The 15249-nt window shown below is 47.0% G+C and overlaps 1 protein-coding gene across 5 annotated transcripts in view; it reads left to right on the top strand.

Moving 5' to 3' along the window:
• The window catches only part of UXS1 (UDP-glucuronate decarboxylase 1), a 95956-nt gene that overhangs the window by 63719 nt on the left and 16988 nt on the right, over positions 1-15249 (top strand). For all 5 annotated transcript variants that reach the window (XM_024241941.3, NM_001132704.1, XM_024241942.3 and 2 more), the window contains 2 exon segments: positions 2368-2489; positions 12643-12762. In XM_024241941.3, coding sequence (XP_024097709.1) covers positions 2368-2489; positions 12643-12762 — 242 coding nt within the window.

Genomic DNA, 15249 nt, shown 5'->3' with positions numbered 1-15249 from the left:
GGTCGCCAAGCTCCTCCTCCTGGTGGGACAACCTCTCTTGTTTGATCACACATCACTGGAGCACTGCACCCTGTCACCTGGCCAATAAAGACCCACCATTTATGGTTCCACAGAAATGTTTCTGCCATTCTGCTCTGAAAACACCCCAGAAATCACACTGTCTTTTTACCTGTTTGGCTAGCATATGTCATTCTTCTATGTGAGTCATGCATGCTGCATGCCTGACCTCCCAAGAGCTCATAGGCTGGCCTTTAAAGCTTGCTGGGAGAAGAGACATGTGCTGACTGCCTCCCCTGTTGTATAATGAGTTCTGGAAGAACCTTAAGCAGGTAGTGTCAGAACACCAAGCTACAGCCTTCTTCTCCTTCACTGCCTGGGAAGGAGTTGAGGAGTGGGGACCAGGGGCTGTATTTTCAATGTGTGTTGATTTCTCTTCAGCCCCAAACCAGCTGGGTATGCAAGGTTTAGGAGAACTGCTTAGCTGATGCAGTGGAAGCCAGGTTTTAGTATGATGTAATTTTTTTATTTTACATTATTGTGGACAAGAGAAGGATGTAAGAGGGTAAAATCAGGAGAGACTTTTTTTTTTTTAATTAAGGAAACCGAATGAAAAAAATCATAGCAACAGAGAAATTCTTCTAAATGCAGTGATATTCTTTGTAATCTCTATGAAAAGGTAGTTCATTGTCTGCTTTTTTGAAGTCCTGGGCAGTTATTAATGAAAGAGCAGACTGTGCCCCTCCCTACCTATGGGGTATGGTATCTGTCCAGAGGGGAACAGTGACATCTTTCCCACAGCCATCCTGCTTCCCCTACTCATCTCATTTATTATCTGCATGTCTGACAGGAGCCTGTGTTCCTTAGGCTTCCTAAATAATTGGAGAGTGTAATTTATGGAAGTCACCAGGTGCTCTCCTCTGACCTTGAATAACCAAAGTAAACTTTTGCGGAGTATTTGCTTAGTGTCTTAGCCTCACAGAATGCTGGAAAGGGGAGATGATTGGAAATTATTTTTGACTCTAGATCTTTACTTTTGTATTAACAATGTAAGTTTTCCCCGTTTTTTTCCATGGTGATTTTGTGAGGAGACTTATTTAGAAGCTTGGCGTCCTGGGCATTTCAGTCCAGACGGTGCCAGTTCAGGGACAGATGGGCATACCCAGCCTTTTCTTTCTTGTCCTTTGTCAAATTTATGACCATCTTTTTTGGAGTGTAGCTTGCCCAGCTCTTGTTAAAGATCCCCAGAAAAAGGTCTGAGATCAATCATCTGGTACATTCTGTGAATTTAAGTCAATAGTTCCCTTCTCTCAGGAAGTATTTTCCTTAGAACTTTTCTCTCACTGAGTAGTGAGAAGTTTGCCCTTCGAAAGGGAATTTTAAACCACAGCAGCAGATACATAGACCTTTCTTTGCAGCACACTTCTGCATTGCTGCGGAGGCTGTGCTGATCCAGAGGGATCGGCTGAGCAGACATGTGGCAGGATACCTGTCTGTTTACCTCCCTGCACCTGCTCAGGCCCACTGAGTCCCAAGTCAGACTCCAGGGGTAAGATAAACAAGATGGGAATTTATAACAATGCATCTTTTTGTCCAGATTTCGTGGCAAAGACTTATACATTTTATATCATAGTTGTACTCGAGTATATATAAAATTCTTGGTGTACTAAATAAATTAGGTGTATATTCACATTCCAGAAATATACTTGTGTGAATAAAAGAATTTGTTACTTGTTTTCTTCCAATAGTCTCTTCCCCTGGTATGTCTTAAAGTGTGATTGATTTATATGCTAGAGACACAGGAATTGGGAGTGTAAAATGAGGGCTAGAAGAACAGGCACCCATTTGCCAGGGGACACCCCGTCCCTCCACCTGCCCTACAGGAGCCTCCATGTTGTCTCATCATGGGTCCCAGATTTGTTCTGCTGATGGCACATGTCAAAGTCATCATGTTCCAGAGATGCTGCGTTTTTCATTTTTTTCAATAAATACGTGTTTTGCTCCAGTTATCAATTTTATAAATATAAAACAAAACCATGTATCTCTTCACATAGATCTATTTAATTGTAATTTGCGTAGCACTCTAAAAGTTAAGAACAATTTATGGAAGAGAGGGAAGACTTAAAATTGGGAGACCTGATCTTTTTCTTTTTTTGTTTTTTCCCTGTAAGTAAAATGTTGTCATTGCTTAATATCATATCCTACTGGAACTCAAGAGAATGGACTGGAAACCTGAGGTTGCCTCTTTAATACATCTCTCCAACTCTGAATGGGTCTTTCCGAAGTTCCCTTTTGCATCATAAATATGCATTATTGATACGAACTGGAAAAAGGAAAGATGAAAACAGTCTCACTCTTCTCCCATCGTAGATCCTGAAGTCCACCCTCAAAGTGAGGATTACTGGGGCCACGTGAATCCAATAGGACCTCGGGCCTGCTACGATGAAGGCAAACGTGTTGCAGAGACCATGTGCTATGCCTACATGAAGCAGGTATTTCAACAGGGTCTAGGCTTGCAGTTTAGGCGTGCTGAGCACCCTGACCTCAGATGTAAAGTGTTGTAAAGGAATGAATGCCATGACTGATTTTGTCTGGGGATAGGTGTTTGGGAAGCTCAGTTTCCCAGTATTATAAATTAATGGTATTATCAACAGCTTTTTCCATGTATCTCCTTATTTTAAAAATGATTTCCTAGAGATCAATTCTTGGGTTTGGAATACTATTTTATGGCTATGAACAGAACGCTTCTTCATTGCCAGTTGCTCACCAGCAGCTAAGAAGTACCTCTTTTCCTGAAGCCTCCAAATCAATGGATCTTCTTTTTTTACTTTTCTATCAATTAAGTATAAAAATGGATGCGTTATTGCTGTAGTTTGAACCTCATTATTAATTGTTATTTATTTACTGTTATTTCATGCTTTCTTCATTAGTCATTGTTGTGCTGACGATATTTTATGTCACAGATTTGGTCACCTGCATGTTATAGCAGAAATTGCTCACAGACCAAGAGGCCGAGGTTGCCACACTGGCTGTGTTGCCGTGTGACTCCAAGATTTAAGCCGTCATTCTCTCAGTTCTTATCTCTGACACAGGGTTTGTGAAGCCTGCCCTGCCCATCTCAGGGCAGTGCAGGAGCCAATGAACTGTGCAGAGAAGGTGGAGGCCCGGGAACAGGATATCCCATTCATGTTCTCACTGAGTGTGTCCTTGGGCTTGGGTCTGGACTCTCACATCCTCGTGAAAATGCCCTCTGGTACAGTGGGATATGCAGGTAAATCAACGTGGCTGTGGAACATTGGTCCAGGACAGGCTGTTGGTAGATGCGGTGTCTGTTTCTGGGAGCAATGCTGTCAGGCCCTTGCTCCAGTCTGCAGGTGAGCTTGGAGAACTGTCGGCTGTGTGCTCTGTAGGAGGGGAAAGTGTCATCAGCGTGGCCAGCATCCAGGAGTTTTCCTGACTGTCTGTCTCAGGCCCCGGCAGAGCCCCAGTCAAGCATGTGCCAAGGGCCAGGTCACCTGCTCCTGACCTCGGGATGAGAGTTTAGTCGACTTCCCTCCCCGTGGTACCACAGAGGACAGGACACTGTAAAGCCAGGTAGGCTCTCTGAGGGGTAGGAGAGAATGTCGAGGACTCTTTTTCTCATCATGTGTTTAATGAAATGCCAGCATTAAAGATCCATAAGTTAACCTTATGCTATTGTTGATATTTAAACTTCCTGCTTTATTTCTTGGCCAGAAGCAGAACTAATTGCCTTCTAAGCTACTTTAGTCTGTTGGCTTACATTATCCACTTCCTCTATGAAATGCCGATCTGTTTTAGTAGGAACATACTTTCATCATTTTGGGGCCCAGAATATCTTGACTCAGAAGTTTCAGATGATCTCCCAGACACACAGGACCACTCTGTGTGCATGGGTACTGACTAGGAGTACTGACTAGAGTGTCAGGGGCACATCATTGCATTTTATTCTAGAGTGTGTTCCAGGAGTGATATGATTCTCAACTGTTTTCTTTTGCTCTCAGTCCTGTGATTGTATTTCTTACCTAGTGAATTTTTATATAGGTAAAGCTGGTGGACAAATGGGACATTTTGATTGAGCTTTTAGTTTTAATTAAATGATTATTCAGCTAATGTAGTTGATAACTTTATGGGTATACATATTACCTTAAGTATATGCTTGTGATAATTGTGGTATTTGGTAATAATGGAAGCAGCATTTCTTGAGCACCGACTGTATGCCAGGTACTACTGTTCTAGGGGCCTGGACTCCAGCCAGGGTCTGCATTTCACACAAATGCTAACATTGGATCCGTTCCTGTCATCTGTGCCTGGGGGTTCAGGAAGGTGGCACCTAGTAACTCTGGAACATCAGCATTTAAATTCCTGCTCACATAGGTCTCGGGAGCTTAGTGGCATGGGCAGCATTGCCCTGAAAACTGTGAGTAATGTACCTGTTAGAAGCCCCCCGTGTGGTCAGCTGGTTCCTCCTGCTCAAGGTAGCGTCCCTGACATGAACCCTGTCGGGAGAGTGTCCCTGTCACTCCCTTGGCATGATACGCCTTCTATGGAGTCACCAGGCATGTGCTTCCCACCCTGGAGTCCCTAACAGACAGTTGCAGAATGGCTGAAAGAGTCACTTCTGTGGCCAGGTTCACAGTGTACTTCACACAGGGGTGCCGTGGGTTCTTCATGTGGGAACCACGCTTGCTGCTTTCCGTCACACTGGGAGGCTTGAGAATTGGCCCATGGAAGACAGGTGCAGCACTTTCTAGGAAGGAGAGTGTGGAACCTGGGCTCTTGGCCAACAGGTCAGTAAACTGTAGTTTCATTGGTGCTCACACTCTACTTAGCACATGTGCTGAGGGTTTGCATCTGCCCAGGTAAGAAATGGCACCGAGGAAGGCCCACCTCTGGTGGCACGTTGAGGGGGGTGAGTAAGCAGGTGTGATGTTGCCACCATTCCCTACGGACCCTACCCATTCCCACTGTGCAGTCATTATATCAGGGAGTGACTGTGCCCTTGACCCTAGGGGTGCTGGGGCCCTGTCCAATTCTGGTGGCTGCGAGGCAGACAGGAGGAGGTTGTAGTTTTCTGATGAGGAAGGAATGACGTGACCAAGAGCAGTGAGCCTGTGAGGGTCACTGTGGTATTGCCTGAGTTCCAGGAGGCCTGTGAAGAAGGTGCAGTGTGTTCTTCCCACCTTCTGTCCTGTTATTCATGTTGTAAATATTGTGCTCCCTTGTAGGAAGAGCCATGGGTTCAAGGCCACAGGCCCCTCTGGGCCTAAGATTGGTACCCGAATACTCACTCCCACTTTTGTCTGAATGGGTGCTGAGGAGGGAGGAAAATGGTGCCTTTCCTCTCTGCACATAGGAGCAGACACCTCACAGCTGAGACAGGTTTCAGTTCCTGCTATGGCAGGATATTTTGCCAGGTATAGAAAAATAAGAAAATACGGATTAAGCAAGAAAAAAGAAAAATTGCTATGCGTAATCCCATCTAGAGACAAACATAAGGAGGAAAAGTAAAATAAAACAAACACCACTATATAAAGATTGTGAGAGATATGAAACGTTGAGATGAAGATGTTGAGATGATTCTTTAACTCAGGATTTTGTGACAGCTGGCAGCAAGGATGGGTCCAAGCACCTCCTGCCTCATTGGGTCTGCCCTTTACCTGTGGCTTGATCTGGGGCAAATCACTAGACCTCTGTGGGGCAACAACTCCAAAGTGATTGTTATTTTCTGGGACTATGACTGTGTTCTGAGCACAGCGGCTTGCAGGATGTTGTGCCTTTCGGGATGTGTCACTGTCTGGAGGTGACATTGTTTGAGGATGCTCTGCGTGCCTGCTGTGGGTGTTGCAGGAGAGCAGGAACTGGGGGCTGGAATGCCTGCTGCATGCTCAGCCTCTGTTAGGGCTCAGACCGTTTAATCTCAGTTAATTCCCCGCAGCCCCCTCAGGTGGGAGTGGTCAGCCCATCTCACAGATGGGAGGATGGGCTCCAAAACTGGTTTCCAGGTCCCTAGCCCATAAGTGGGGCTGGAACCTTCAGCTGGCTACCTGTGGGGCCTGCTCCTCCCCACACTCCCTGGCTGTCCCTGCAGGCTGAAGCAGGTAAAGAAGCGTGAGTGAGCAAGAGGAGACCACGCAGCTCCAAGTCCAAAGGTGCCAAGGCTCCTTTGCAGCTCACACAGTTGTGGGACAGTGCCCAGAACAAGTGGTTCACGCGCCTGCGGTAGCATCACCCCTGCACCTCTCAGCTGGGAGATTCAGCAACAGGAGCTGCACTGTGACCTTGTCAGTTTATAGTTCTAAACGTGTGATCTTTTGAGATAGTTTGGGGAGAAAATTTAAAACTTTGTGTGTTAGGATTTATGCTATCTGGAGACAAATGAAAAAGTCAAGGAGGATGAACCAGGTGGAATAGTACATCTGGCATATTTTTAATTCATTATTTTAACAACTTTCATTAATTTCTTATACATAATAACATATCTCCCTTAAGTATAAATTGTGATTTTATTGTCAAGATCCTATATAGTATGTGGATATGTCTTACTCTGAATAATATGTAAAGATTGAAAATATAAACAAGATAGAGGTAGGAATAATTTTTTTATAGAAAAATTTCTCTTTTCCTAAGGATTCTCTTCTGAGTTTCTTTTAATGAATGAAGTGTCCTAATGTAGTCAAAATAGAATTTTACTTTCCAGAAAAATCTACCACACACCCCTTAGAAAAAGAGAAGCTCCCTGGAATTTTTTTTCGTGGGATGGAGTGAGATGGAGGTTGAGATCAAAGGGCAGAGCCTCTCCCGAATAGTTAGAACTTGCCAGGGAGGAATTAAATTGCCGCCTCTGCGTGCATTTGGACTCAGTGGCTTGATAAATATGGGGGCCTCCCCCGTAGGCTGCGGTCAGTGCTTAGTGTGCATTTGAGTTCGCCCCCTCATGAGTCTGACTCTGAGGTCTGTGGCCCACCCACTGGGCTGGATCTGCAAAACAGGCCACCATTCATAAAACCAGCAAATGGCAGAGTGGAAAGAAAGCAAACTCAGAAATCACCTAGTCTAATGGCCCTGAAGGTATGGTTTTGTTTTAGTTCCTGGCATCAAAGTACTTTTGAAAAAGTCAGAGTTGGTATATATATTCTACCTGAGTTGGAAAAAAAAAAAAAAAGCAAGCAGCCAAACCAGGTGCAGTGTTCCATGGGTAGGACTCACACCCCAGGAGGCCTGTCCTGTCCTCTGGACCTGCCCAGTAGCAGCTTGGCTTCCTGGCCCTGTGACTCACTCACTGGGTGCCTGCTGGCCACATCCCACGTGTCCCACCTAGACACTGGCAGAGTGATATCCACCCCTCCTGGCCTGCTGCAGAGCAAACCTCAGGAAGGTCAGCTGATTGTTGATGCTGAAGCAGGAGTGCTGAGGAAGATGGCCAAACAGATGCAGACACACCCCTCCCGGACCCCCTTCCTCAGCCAACCCCTCGAGTCAACTTGAACCTTTTAGCACCTTTGAGAATCGTGCTTCAGCACAGTGAGCGGGGCATTCTGCAGTGGCCTTAGTCTTATCCACAAGTAGGGAGCAGAACCCATCGAGATGTGTGCATGACAGGCCCTAGGGGAGTTAGGGGGTTTGGCCCTCACAGCCTGACCCTGTTGCTTTAGGGATGTGCATGTACTTCTCTGAGAGAAGTGTCAGAGAGCCTGGGCTGCTGTACCTCGGTGCACTTCCTGGCATTTCTCCATCCCATTCCCTACAGGTGAATATGCCCAGGCACCTCCTTCAGGACCTGCTCCCACTATGCAGGGCTCTGTTCCATCTTCTCTCAATAGTACCTTCCGATAGCGAATATAGTGATCATGTTACAGTGTTCAGTGGCTTGATATAGCACAGTAAGTCATCACTTAACAGCATCAGCAGGTTCTTGGAAACTGCTACTTTAAGCAGAAGGACATAGAACAAAATCAGCAGTACCACAGGCTAATTGCTATAAACAAGAGTTAAGTTCCCAGGCGTATTTCTGGTCCCAAAAACATCACCAAAATTCTAAATAAAGACTAAAACACTTCTAATATTAAGGATTTGAAATAAATGTGAGCTATCCACCTAAGGAAGATTAATAAAAACAAGATAATTATTTACAGGCTCTCAGGTGGCCAGAGCCTATCGCAGCAGCTCCAGGTTCCAGGCAGGAGCCTGCCCTGGACAGTATGCCACGCTCACACAGGGCACACTCACTCACACTGGGACCACTGGAACAGCCCACTTGTCTGACATGCACAGCTTTGGGATGTGAGAGGAAACCAGAATACCCGGAGAAAACCCATGCAGACGTGGGGAGAGGAGAACATGCCAGCTGCATGCAGGCAGTAGCCCCAGCCAGGAGGTGATTTTTTTTCTCATCAGTATTATCATGAAATGATATTATCTGGGGACCTGTTGTACTCTCCACTGAATGATTGCATTTTAAAAGAAATTTTGAGGGAGAACCCATGTGTCGTGAGCAGGGCAAGGTCAGACATAACCAGGTCCATGAACGTTTGTGTCTTTCCACAAGGTCAGGCTTTTATTGATACTATTTCCATCATAAAATCTATGTGCTCCATGCAGTTTCCAAGAAGGGACTTCTTAGTACTTTCCATTCACTCAGTAATCAGAGCTGTGGTCACACAGGCTCAAGCCACTCCACAGGTCAGTCAGTACTGCAAACCATACCTAGTAGTATACTTAATATATGAATGTTTAGATTAAACATTCCACATCAAACAGAGTAACATTTAACATCAAGAGATAAGGGGAGAGGAAAAGGGGTTAATGAACCAGTCCAAGGACAGTGACATGGACAAAGAGAGGGCCCTGGGCTTATCTGGACGGGCAGCATCATCTTGCATGGAAGAGCCCTTGATTTGGGCAGTCTTTGGCAGCAGATGCTGGGTGCTGATCGTGAGTGACAGCAAGACGGAGTCTGTCAAGATGGCCACCTCGAGTTGTAGAAGTCCTGCTCATTACGGCCCTTGAGCCCTTTGGTGAGGACTGACAGTAAAGGGTTATGCCCTTAATCTGGTTGGCTGTTGTCTCTGTTGATTACGCAAGCATCTGGACCGTGTTGGCTGGATGCCTTTTGAAATGTGAAATGGAGTCATTTTCTAAGATAAAAGCACTTATGTCAGAGGTGCTCTGTACACTGTGTAATCCCTGCTGGTAACATTTCTGTCCTTGGGAGATATCTGGGGAGGGAGGAATCCCTGTACCTTCATTACTCCTCTTGGATCACCTCTTTTGCCTGTCAGGCCTGCTGTTAGTTGGCTCCATGTCTCAGGACCTGCATACCCAAGCCCTCACCCCTCTCTCAGCTGCTACGAATGAGGCAAGGAAGCGTTTGATGCCAGCTTACACTGTTCCAGACTAGTTGGTGTTTCCAAAGGGCCTTTGGGAGCCTCAGCCTGTCCCTTGTAATCCTAGTGTCCTGGTGGCGGTGTTTGTGAGCTATTCCACACGTGGTCACCATCACTTCAAGGTAAATTAATGTCATCGGAAAACTGGGGACAGAGGTCAAGGGCAATTACTGGGTTGAGAACCATCCCTTGGAAGTATATAATAATGATGGCAGTTTTCAAAACAGTTTCAGTGTTTTAACCTCTGTGTTGTAGGTAGAATGGATATTATTGTCCTCATCTCAAAGATTAGGATCTTAAGTCTTAGGAAGTGACTTCCTTGGGATAATGAATCCCAGGATGAGACGAGGCCATCTAGACATTCCAGCCTCCACCTTGTACAGGTCCCTCAGCATCCATCCTCTCTGAGTTTCCGTTGGTTCTATGTTGGCGCAGCTCAGGCCTGTAGGAGTTGTCTTGACTTTCCTGATGCTTGGAGCTGTCCATGACTCATGGGCCACCACAGGGGACGAAACCACAGAGCATAAAGTGAAATCCAGCCATGCCTAGGATGAGTCAGCAGTTAGCTTTCTGACTGACAGCTTTGTCTATGCTCAAAGGCACCAGCTCAGTGTCAGCAGGGCCTGACCACTCGCAGGCAGAACATTGTGTGGGAGTCAGGGGTTCATAAATGTGTTTGCTTCTTGGTCCTTCAGAGGTGGGCTCTTCCTTAAATGAAACAGCGTTGCCTGGTGTGCACTTCCTGGGTTTTCAACCTGGCTCTTCCCTTCTTAGGAAGGTGGCTTTGGGTCAGACCCTGGACCTCTCCTCAGATCTGAGATGAGGAGTACCTTCCTCCAGTCCATGCATGTGAGTGGCAACTGAACTGCTACCATCAACAGTGGTGTCAGCACCCATCGACTGTCCCCTTGCCTGCCCACATGGTCCCACCGTGAGGACCAGTGGGAATGAGGATTCAGCAGCAAGTGGACTATACATATTGACTGGGAGTCGCCTTTGTGTGAAGGCCAAGGGTTCCCTGATGCTACCTAGAAAGGGATAGATGGGCATACAAACTCCAGAAGACACCATCATCCCAGAGAAGAGCAGGTCTTAACTGGAGTGAGCCTCGGGTTCCTGTCTATTTCATATAAGGAGTTTAGGCTTCATGAGTAGCTTGTCTTATTGGTGTAGACCGACCTTGAGAGCTTGTGTTCTTGGAAGTGTTGTTGCGCTCACAGCTGTTGCACCTGTATAGAAGGGCTGTCCTCTGTTGCTGAACCGTTACAGGCCCAAATAGAAAAGCCACAGCAAGCAAGCCTGTTTATGGGTTGGACACTTAATGTCTGCTGATCCTAATGAGGCCATGTTCTGGAATATTGTTTTGTGGAAAGGAAAGGTCAAGAAGATAAAAGCATTTGATTTGCTGCAAATTTTGCCTAACCCATTGAGCTTTTCCCCTTCCAGGCACATTGCGTTGATTATTGTAAATTTACTGAGGTTTTTCTAGTCTTTTCCTAGAATAAAGCCTCATCCATTCACTTTTTCCTCATCTTATCAATTAAATGCAAGTGGGTACTTCTGAGTTATTTTCTGTTGAGAACAGCATCTCTGCTCCCCACCCTTTTTAATACACTCATTAGTTCGGTGGAGAAAAGGGTAGATTTATTCTTGGACTTAGGTCATATCTTTGTCCTGAGTATCTGAGTGGCTCACGTGAAGTATTACAGTGTATTGCTGGGAAGAATTAGCACAAATAAAGCACTCTGGCTTCTGAAAGTTAACTGTGTGCTTCCATGCCTCTCACCCTTTTCAATATCACAGCACACGTAAAAACCCGCCTGGGTTTGTGGAACACCCTAGGGAAATTGACAAGCCTGCTGTGGGCCGAGGTGGCGGCCGTGTCACTCCAGCCACTGAGAGGGCTGATGGGGCCTCTGGGGCTCGTGGCCCATGCCCTTTAACTCGCTATACTGGTGGAGAAATTCTGTGCTAAGTAAGCCTTGTTAGCTAAGGGTTCATTGGATTCCCATTCCCAGCCCATGCCAGTTTAAGGTGTTGGCCGAAATTGAAAAAAGAACTGTTTCAGCTGGTAGTGATAACTGGCACCCAATACAGCCACTGGGCCTGTGCTTCAGTCTTAGAACACTGAGGCGGTCAGGTGAGTACTGCTCCTTTCCCAGTCTCGCTGTGACCGAGTCAGTGGCAGGCCTAGGCAGTGAGCGGTGGAGCGGGAACGGCGGACACATGGGCACAGTGAGAAGCAGGAGCCCAGGTCCTCACGCCCCAGGCTCCCTGCCCTCAGATGCCCAGAAAGTGCACGTTTGTTCTGCAATGGATCAAACATTAGATACGTATACACTGTAAAAGCCCACTAATTCAGAGTTTGTGATAAAAACATTTAATTTTTCCATCCATGGCAAAGCAGTCTGTGAAGTTAATAATTAACACGAACATTTAGAGCAGGCTTTTGTTATTCAAGTATGCACTTCCGTGATTGCATATTTGAAAATAGGCTTTTCTGGATTACAAAAGTAATACGTGTTTATTGTAGTAAAAATAGAAGCATTAAAAATACTTGAAAATGAACATAGAGATGAAAATGAACAGGAGGGATGACTATTTTAAACAGTGTCAGTATGTTTTTCCAGGCCATTAGCTAATAACCTATACTGGGCACTAAGTTGTATTTAGTTTTTCACTAAAACAGATGTTTTTTAGTAAAGTAGATTGGGAGTGTAGGTGCAAGTTCACTCAGTAAGAATGTTTCTGTGTCCCCTTTTCTTAAGATAGAGAGCTTTCTTGTATTTCTCCCTAGCTATTAAATATTCATTGACATCTAAATCTCTATTGAGTGATTAATTTGCAGAATATATTATGTGAAAAAGATTAGAAAAGCATATTCATAACATGATCCCATTTTGGAAAATATATATTTAACTGGGAAAAAAATTTATATAAACACACGTTTTTCCTCCTTGTACTGTTTGGCTGGTTTTCTACCAAAATATTAATGCTGGTGGCCTTTCAGTGGCGAGATCTGGGACAGCTTTGACTCTCTTTGGTATAGCCCTGTGTAGTCTCTCGATTGGTCTATAATGAGCACATTATGGAATCAGAACAAAAAAGCCATTTCCATTTTGGAATGGCAAGCAGAACGTTTCCACTCTGCATTGCATGCAGGGCAGGGCACTGGAAATGCAAAGTGGACTCATGGACCACACAGGGGAGCACGCCTGACCTCCTCTTCTCTCTGTTCCAGGAAGGCGTGGAAGTGCGAGTGGCCAGAATCTTCAACACCTTTGGGCCACGCATGCACATGAACGATGGGCGGGTGGTCAGCAACTTCATCCTGCAGGCGCTCCAGGGGGAGCCGCTCACGGTAGGTGCTAGCCTCGGCTCAGGGAGCACCTTGCAACCCAAATCGAAGTCAGCTCACAAAGGATGAGGGATGAGTGCCTCTTGGTTCGGGGAGTGACACTTCTGAAGCTTCCATGTATACCCACTGCCCTCCAGTAAGGGGAAGGCAGGCATGGGAACATAACCCAGATGCATGGCTGCTCCACGAAACTAGAGTCATCTTGCCCTCCATGGCCACTGGGGTCCCTGCCCATGCCTCCAGGTCTGCTTGCCTGTACCAGCCGGCCTGTGAAGACCTTCTCCGACATACTTTTGGCCTGCCAGCTGTAGCCAGGGGTGTGCCTGTACTGGGTGTCCTCGGATGGCCGAGAAGCCTGTACAGGTAGGGTGGGGAGGTGAGCTGCATCTGGTCAGGCTGGGCCGTCACCTTGACAATGCCGGCAGGCCCTCAGTACCATCCTCCACTGGCTACCCTCAACCCAGGGAAACTTCTGGAGCCAGCAGAGGTCCCAGTGATCTGTGGTCGGTGGTCCGAGTGTCTGGCAAATTTGTCTGTGCTGACACTGACTGCTTGGTACCCTCAGATACCATCTGGGGTCAGGGTGGGTTTGCTCATTCCACACCTGTCCCCACAGACCTCTGGCCTCCCTGGGGAGGAGCACCCCAGGCCTGCCTCATGACAGGCTCTGCTGGCATCTTTGGTTTTGCTAATCCTCCCTCCCACCCCCAGCTCCCCGGCCACTCCTCTTCATGGTTGTCTGCCCAGGCTGCTTTGCTCTTCTGATCCGTAGCCTCCTAGAGCACTTTCCAGCGTGGTATTTTGTGGGAATCAAGAGTCGATTTGCATCGACTGTTACTCTGTTACTCTGAAAATCCTGTGGGATGGTTTGTTATCAATTGAGTGTATTCCAGGGGGAAGAATTACAGCTCTGTGTATTTCTGTGTAGTACATATGCACCTCCCCATTGATCGGTTGATCACGTTAGCTCACTCTTCTGTCCTATGATCTGCAGGTGACATTATTCCCCTCCTTTTTCAGGCAAGGATGCTGGAGCACAGAGGTTATATGAGTTGCCCAAGCTTAGGTGGCCACACAGTGGTAGCCTGGGTTTTGAAGCCAGAGCCCCCGCACTTCATGAGTATTCTTCATGGTGTGTATGTCTCCTTGTCTGTGTTAGCTGCTCCGCTACCAATGTAGAACCAAAAGCCTAGCCTGTTACACAGTGGGATGACTCTCCGAGGGCAGCTGCATTGTATAGCTGAGTTTCGCTGAATGCATTCCCGGGGAGAGGTGAGTCCAAACTCAGCTTTAGGCTCCCAACAGCCCATGCCAGCTCTCCCACCTCCCCCTGTCACTAAGTGGTATCTTGGTGCCCCTAAATGGAGGCTCTGTGACTACACATGGCTCTTCTCCTTCCTTCACTGCACAGATCCACCAGCACATCCTAATGGCCGTGCCCTACCTAGGTAGATCCAGACTCCAGTCCCTGGTCTACACTGCTGCCGCCCCACCCCTATTTATTGCTGTAGCCTTGGAGCCACTCTCATTCTCCCTGTCCTGTGTACTCTCAACCCTGCAGCTGGAGGGAGCCTTGTAAAGAGGGGTCAGAAGCTCAAGTGGCTCTGCAACTCCAGCAGAGCACGGGACACGGCCCTGTTGCCTCTGCGCCTTCCCTCAGGCCGGGCTTCCTTGCTCCCTTGCTCCGGCCTGTCCCAGTAGCGTCTTGCTTTTCTTCCAGGCGTTCTTGTTCATTTATCCTCTCCTTAAGGGAACCTTCTTGATGCTTCTCTGCATTATGGCACCAGGCTGGTTACCATAACCATGTTAATTGTCTTCAGTGCACTTGTAACCAACTGAAATACGAATTTTCCAGCCCCAATCCCTGTTAGTACAGTGTATGCTCTTCAAAACCAGGGGCTTTGTTTCATTCATGGTTGCATCCCCAGCTCCCAGAAGACCACCAGGTACATGGGCGCAGGAGAGAAATGTTGGGTGGACTAATTATTGGGTTTGTAGTGGCCGCTTTCCTTTATGGTAAGTGAAAGTGGTGAAATTTACTATCATCTCATGTTACCCTCCTGCTGCTACTTGGGGTTCCGAGGAGCTCGTGCCGTGACCCGCGAACCCCTTAGTCCACCTGCTCAGTTGAGAATTCCACATCTCGAGGACAGGCTGGTGCCTTTTTAGCAACCGTTTTCAGAAACTCCCTCATGCTGTGAGATGAGAGCTGCTTCGTTTGCAGAGTAAACTGTGAAAGCCTCCAAGAAGCAGCTCGATTTAGTGCCTCCTTGGCCGCAGCCAGGGCTCCCAGTGTCCCCTAGCCGCCACAAGAATGCATGCATTGTTGGCAGAGGCGATAACTCATGTGTTGTCTTCACACCGAGCAAGCTTTTGTGCCAGAGACAGACAGAAGGGAGAAGATCTCTGGAGCCGTCCGTGACTGCAGTTAATCCAGAACGTGGCGGGCTTCAGTCTCTGTAGGCACCTTCTGGTGGCAGGAGGCAGAAG

Source organism: Pongo abelii, chromosome 12 (assembly GCF_028885655.2).
Source record: "Pongo abelii isolate AG06213 chromosome 12, NHGRI_mPonAbe1-v2.0_pri, whole genome shotgun sequence".
NCBI lineage: Eukaryota > Metazoa > Chordata > Mammalia > Primates > Hominidae > Pongo > Pongo abelii.
The sequence above is the reverse complement of the archived record's forward strand: the minus strand, read 5'-3'. Positions and strand labels throughout refer to the sequence as shown.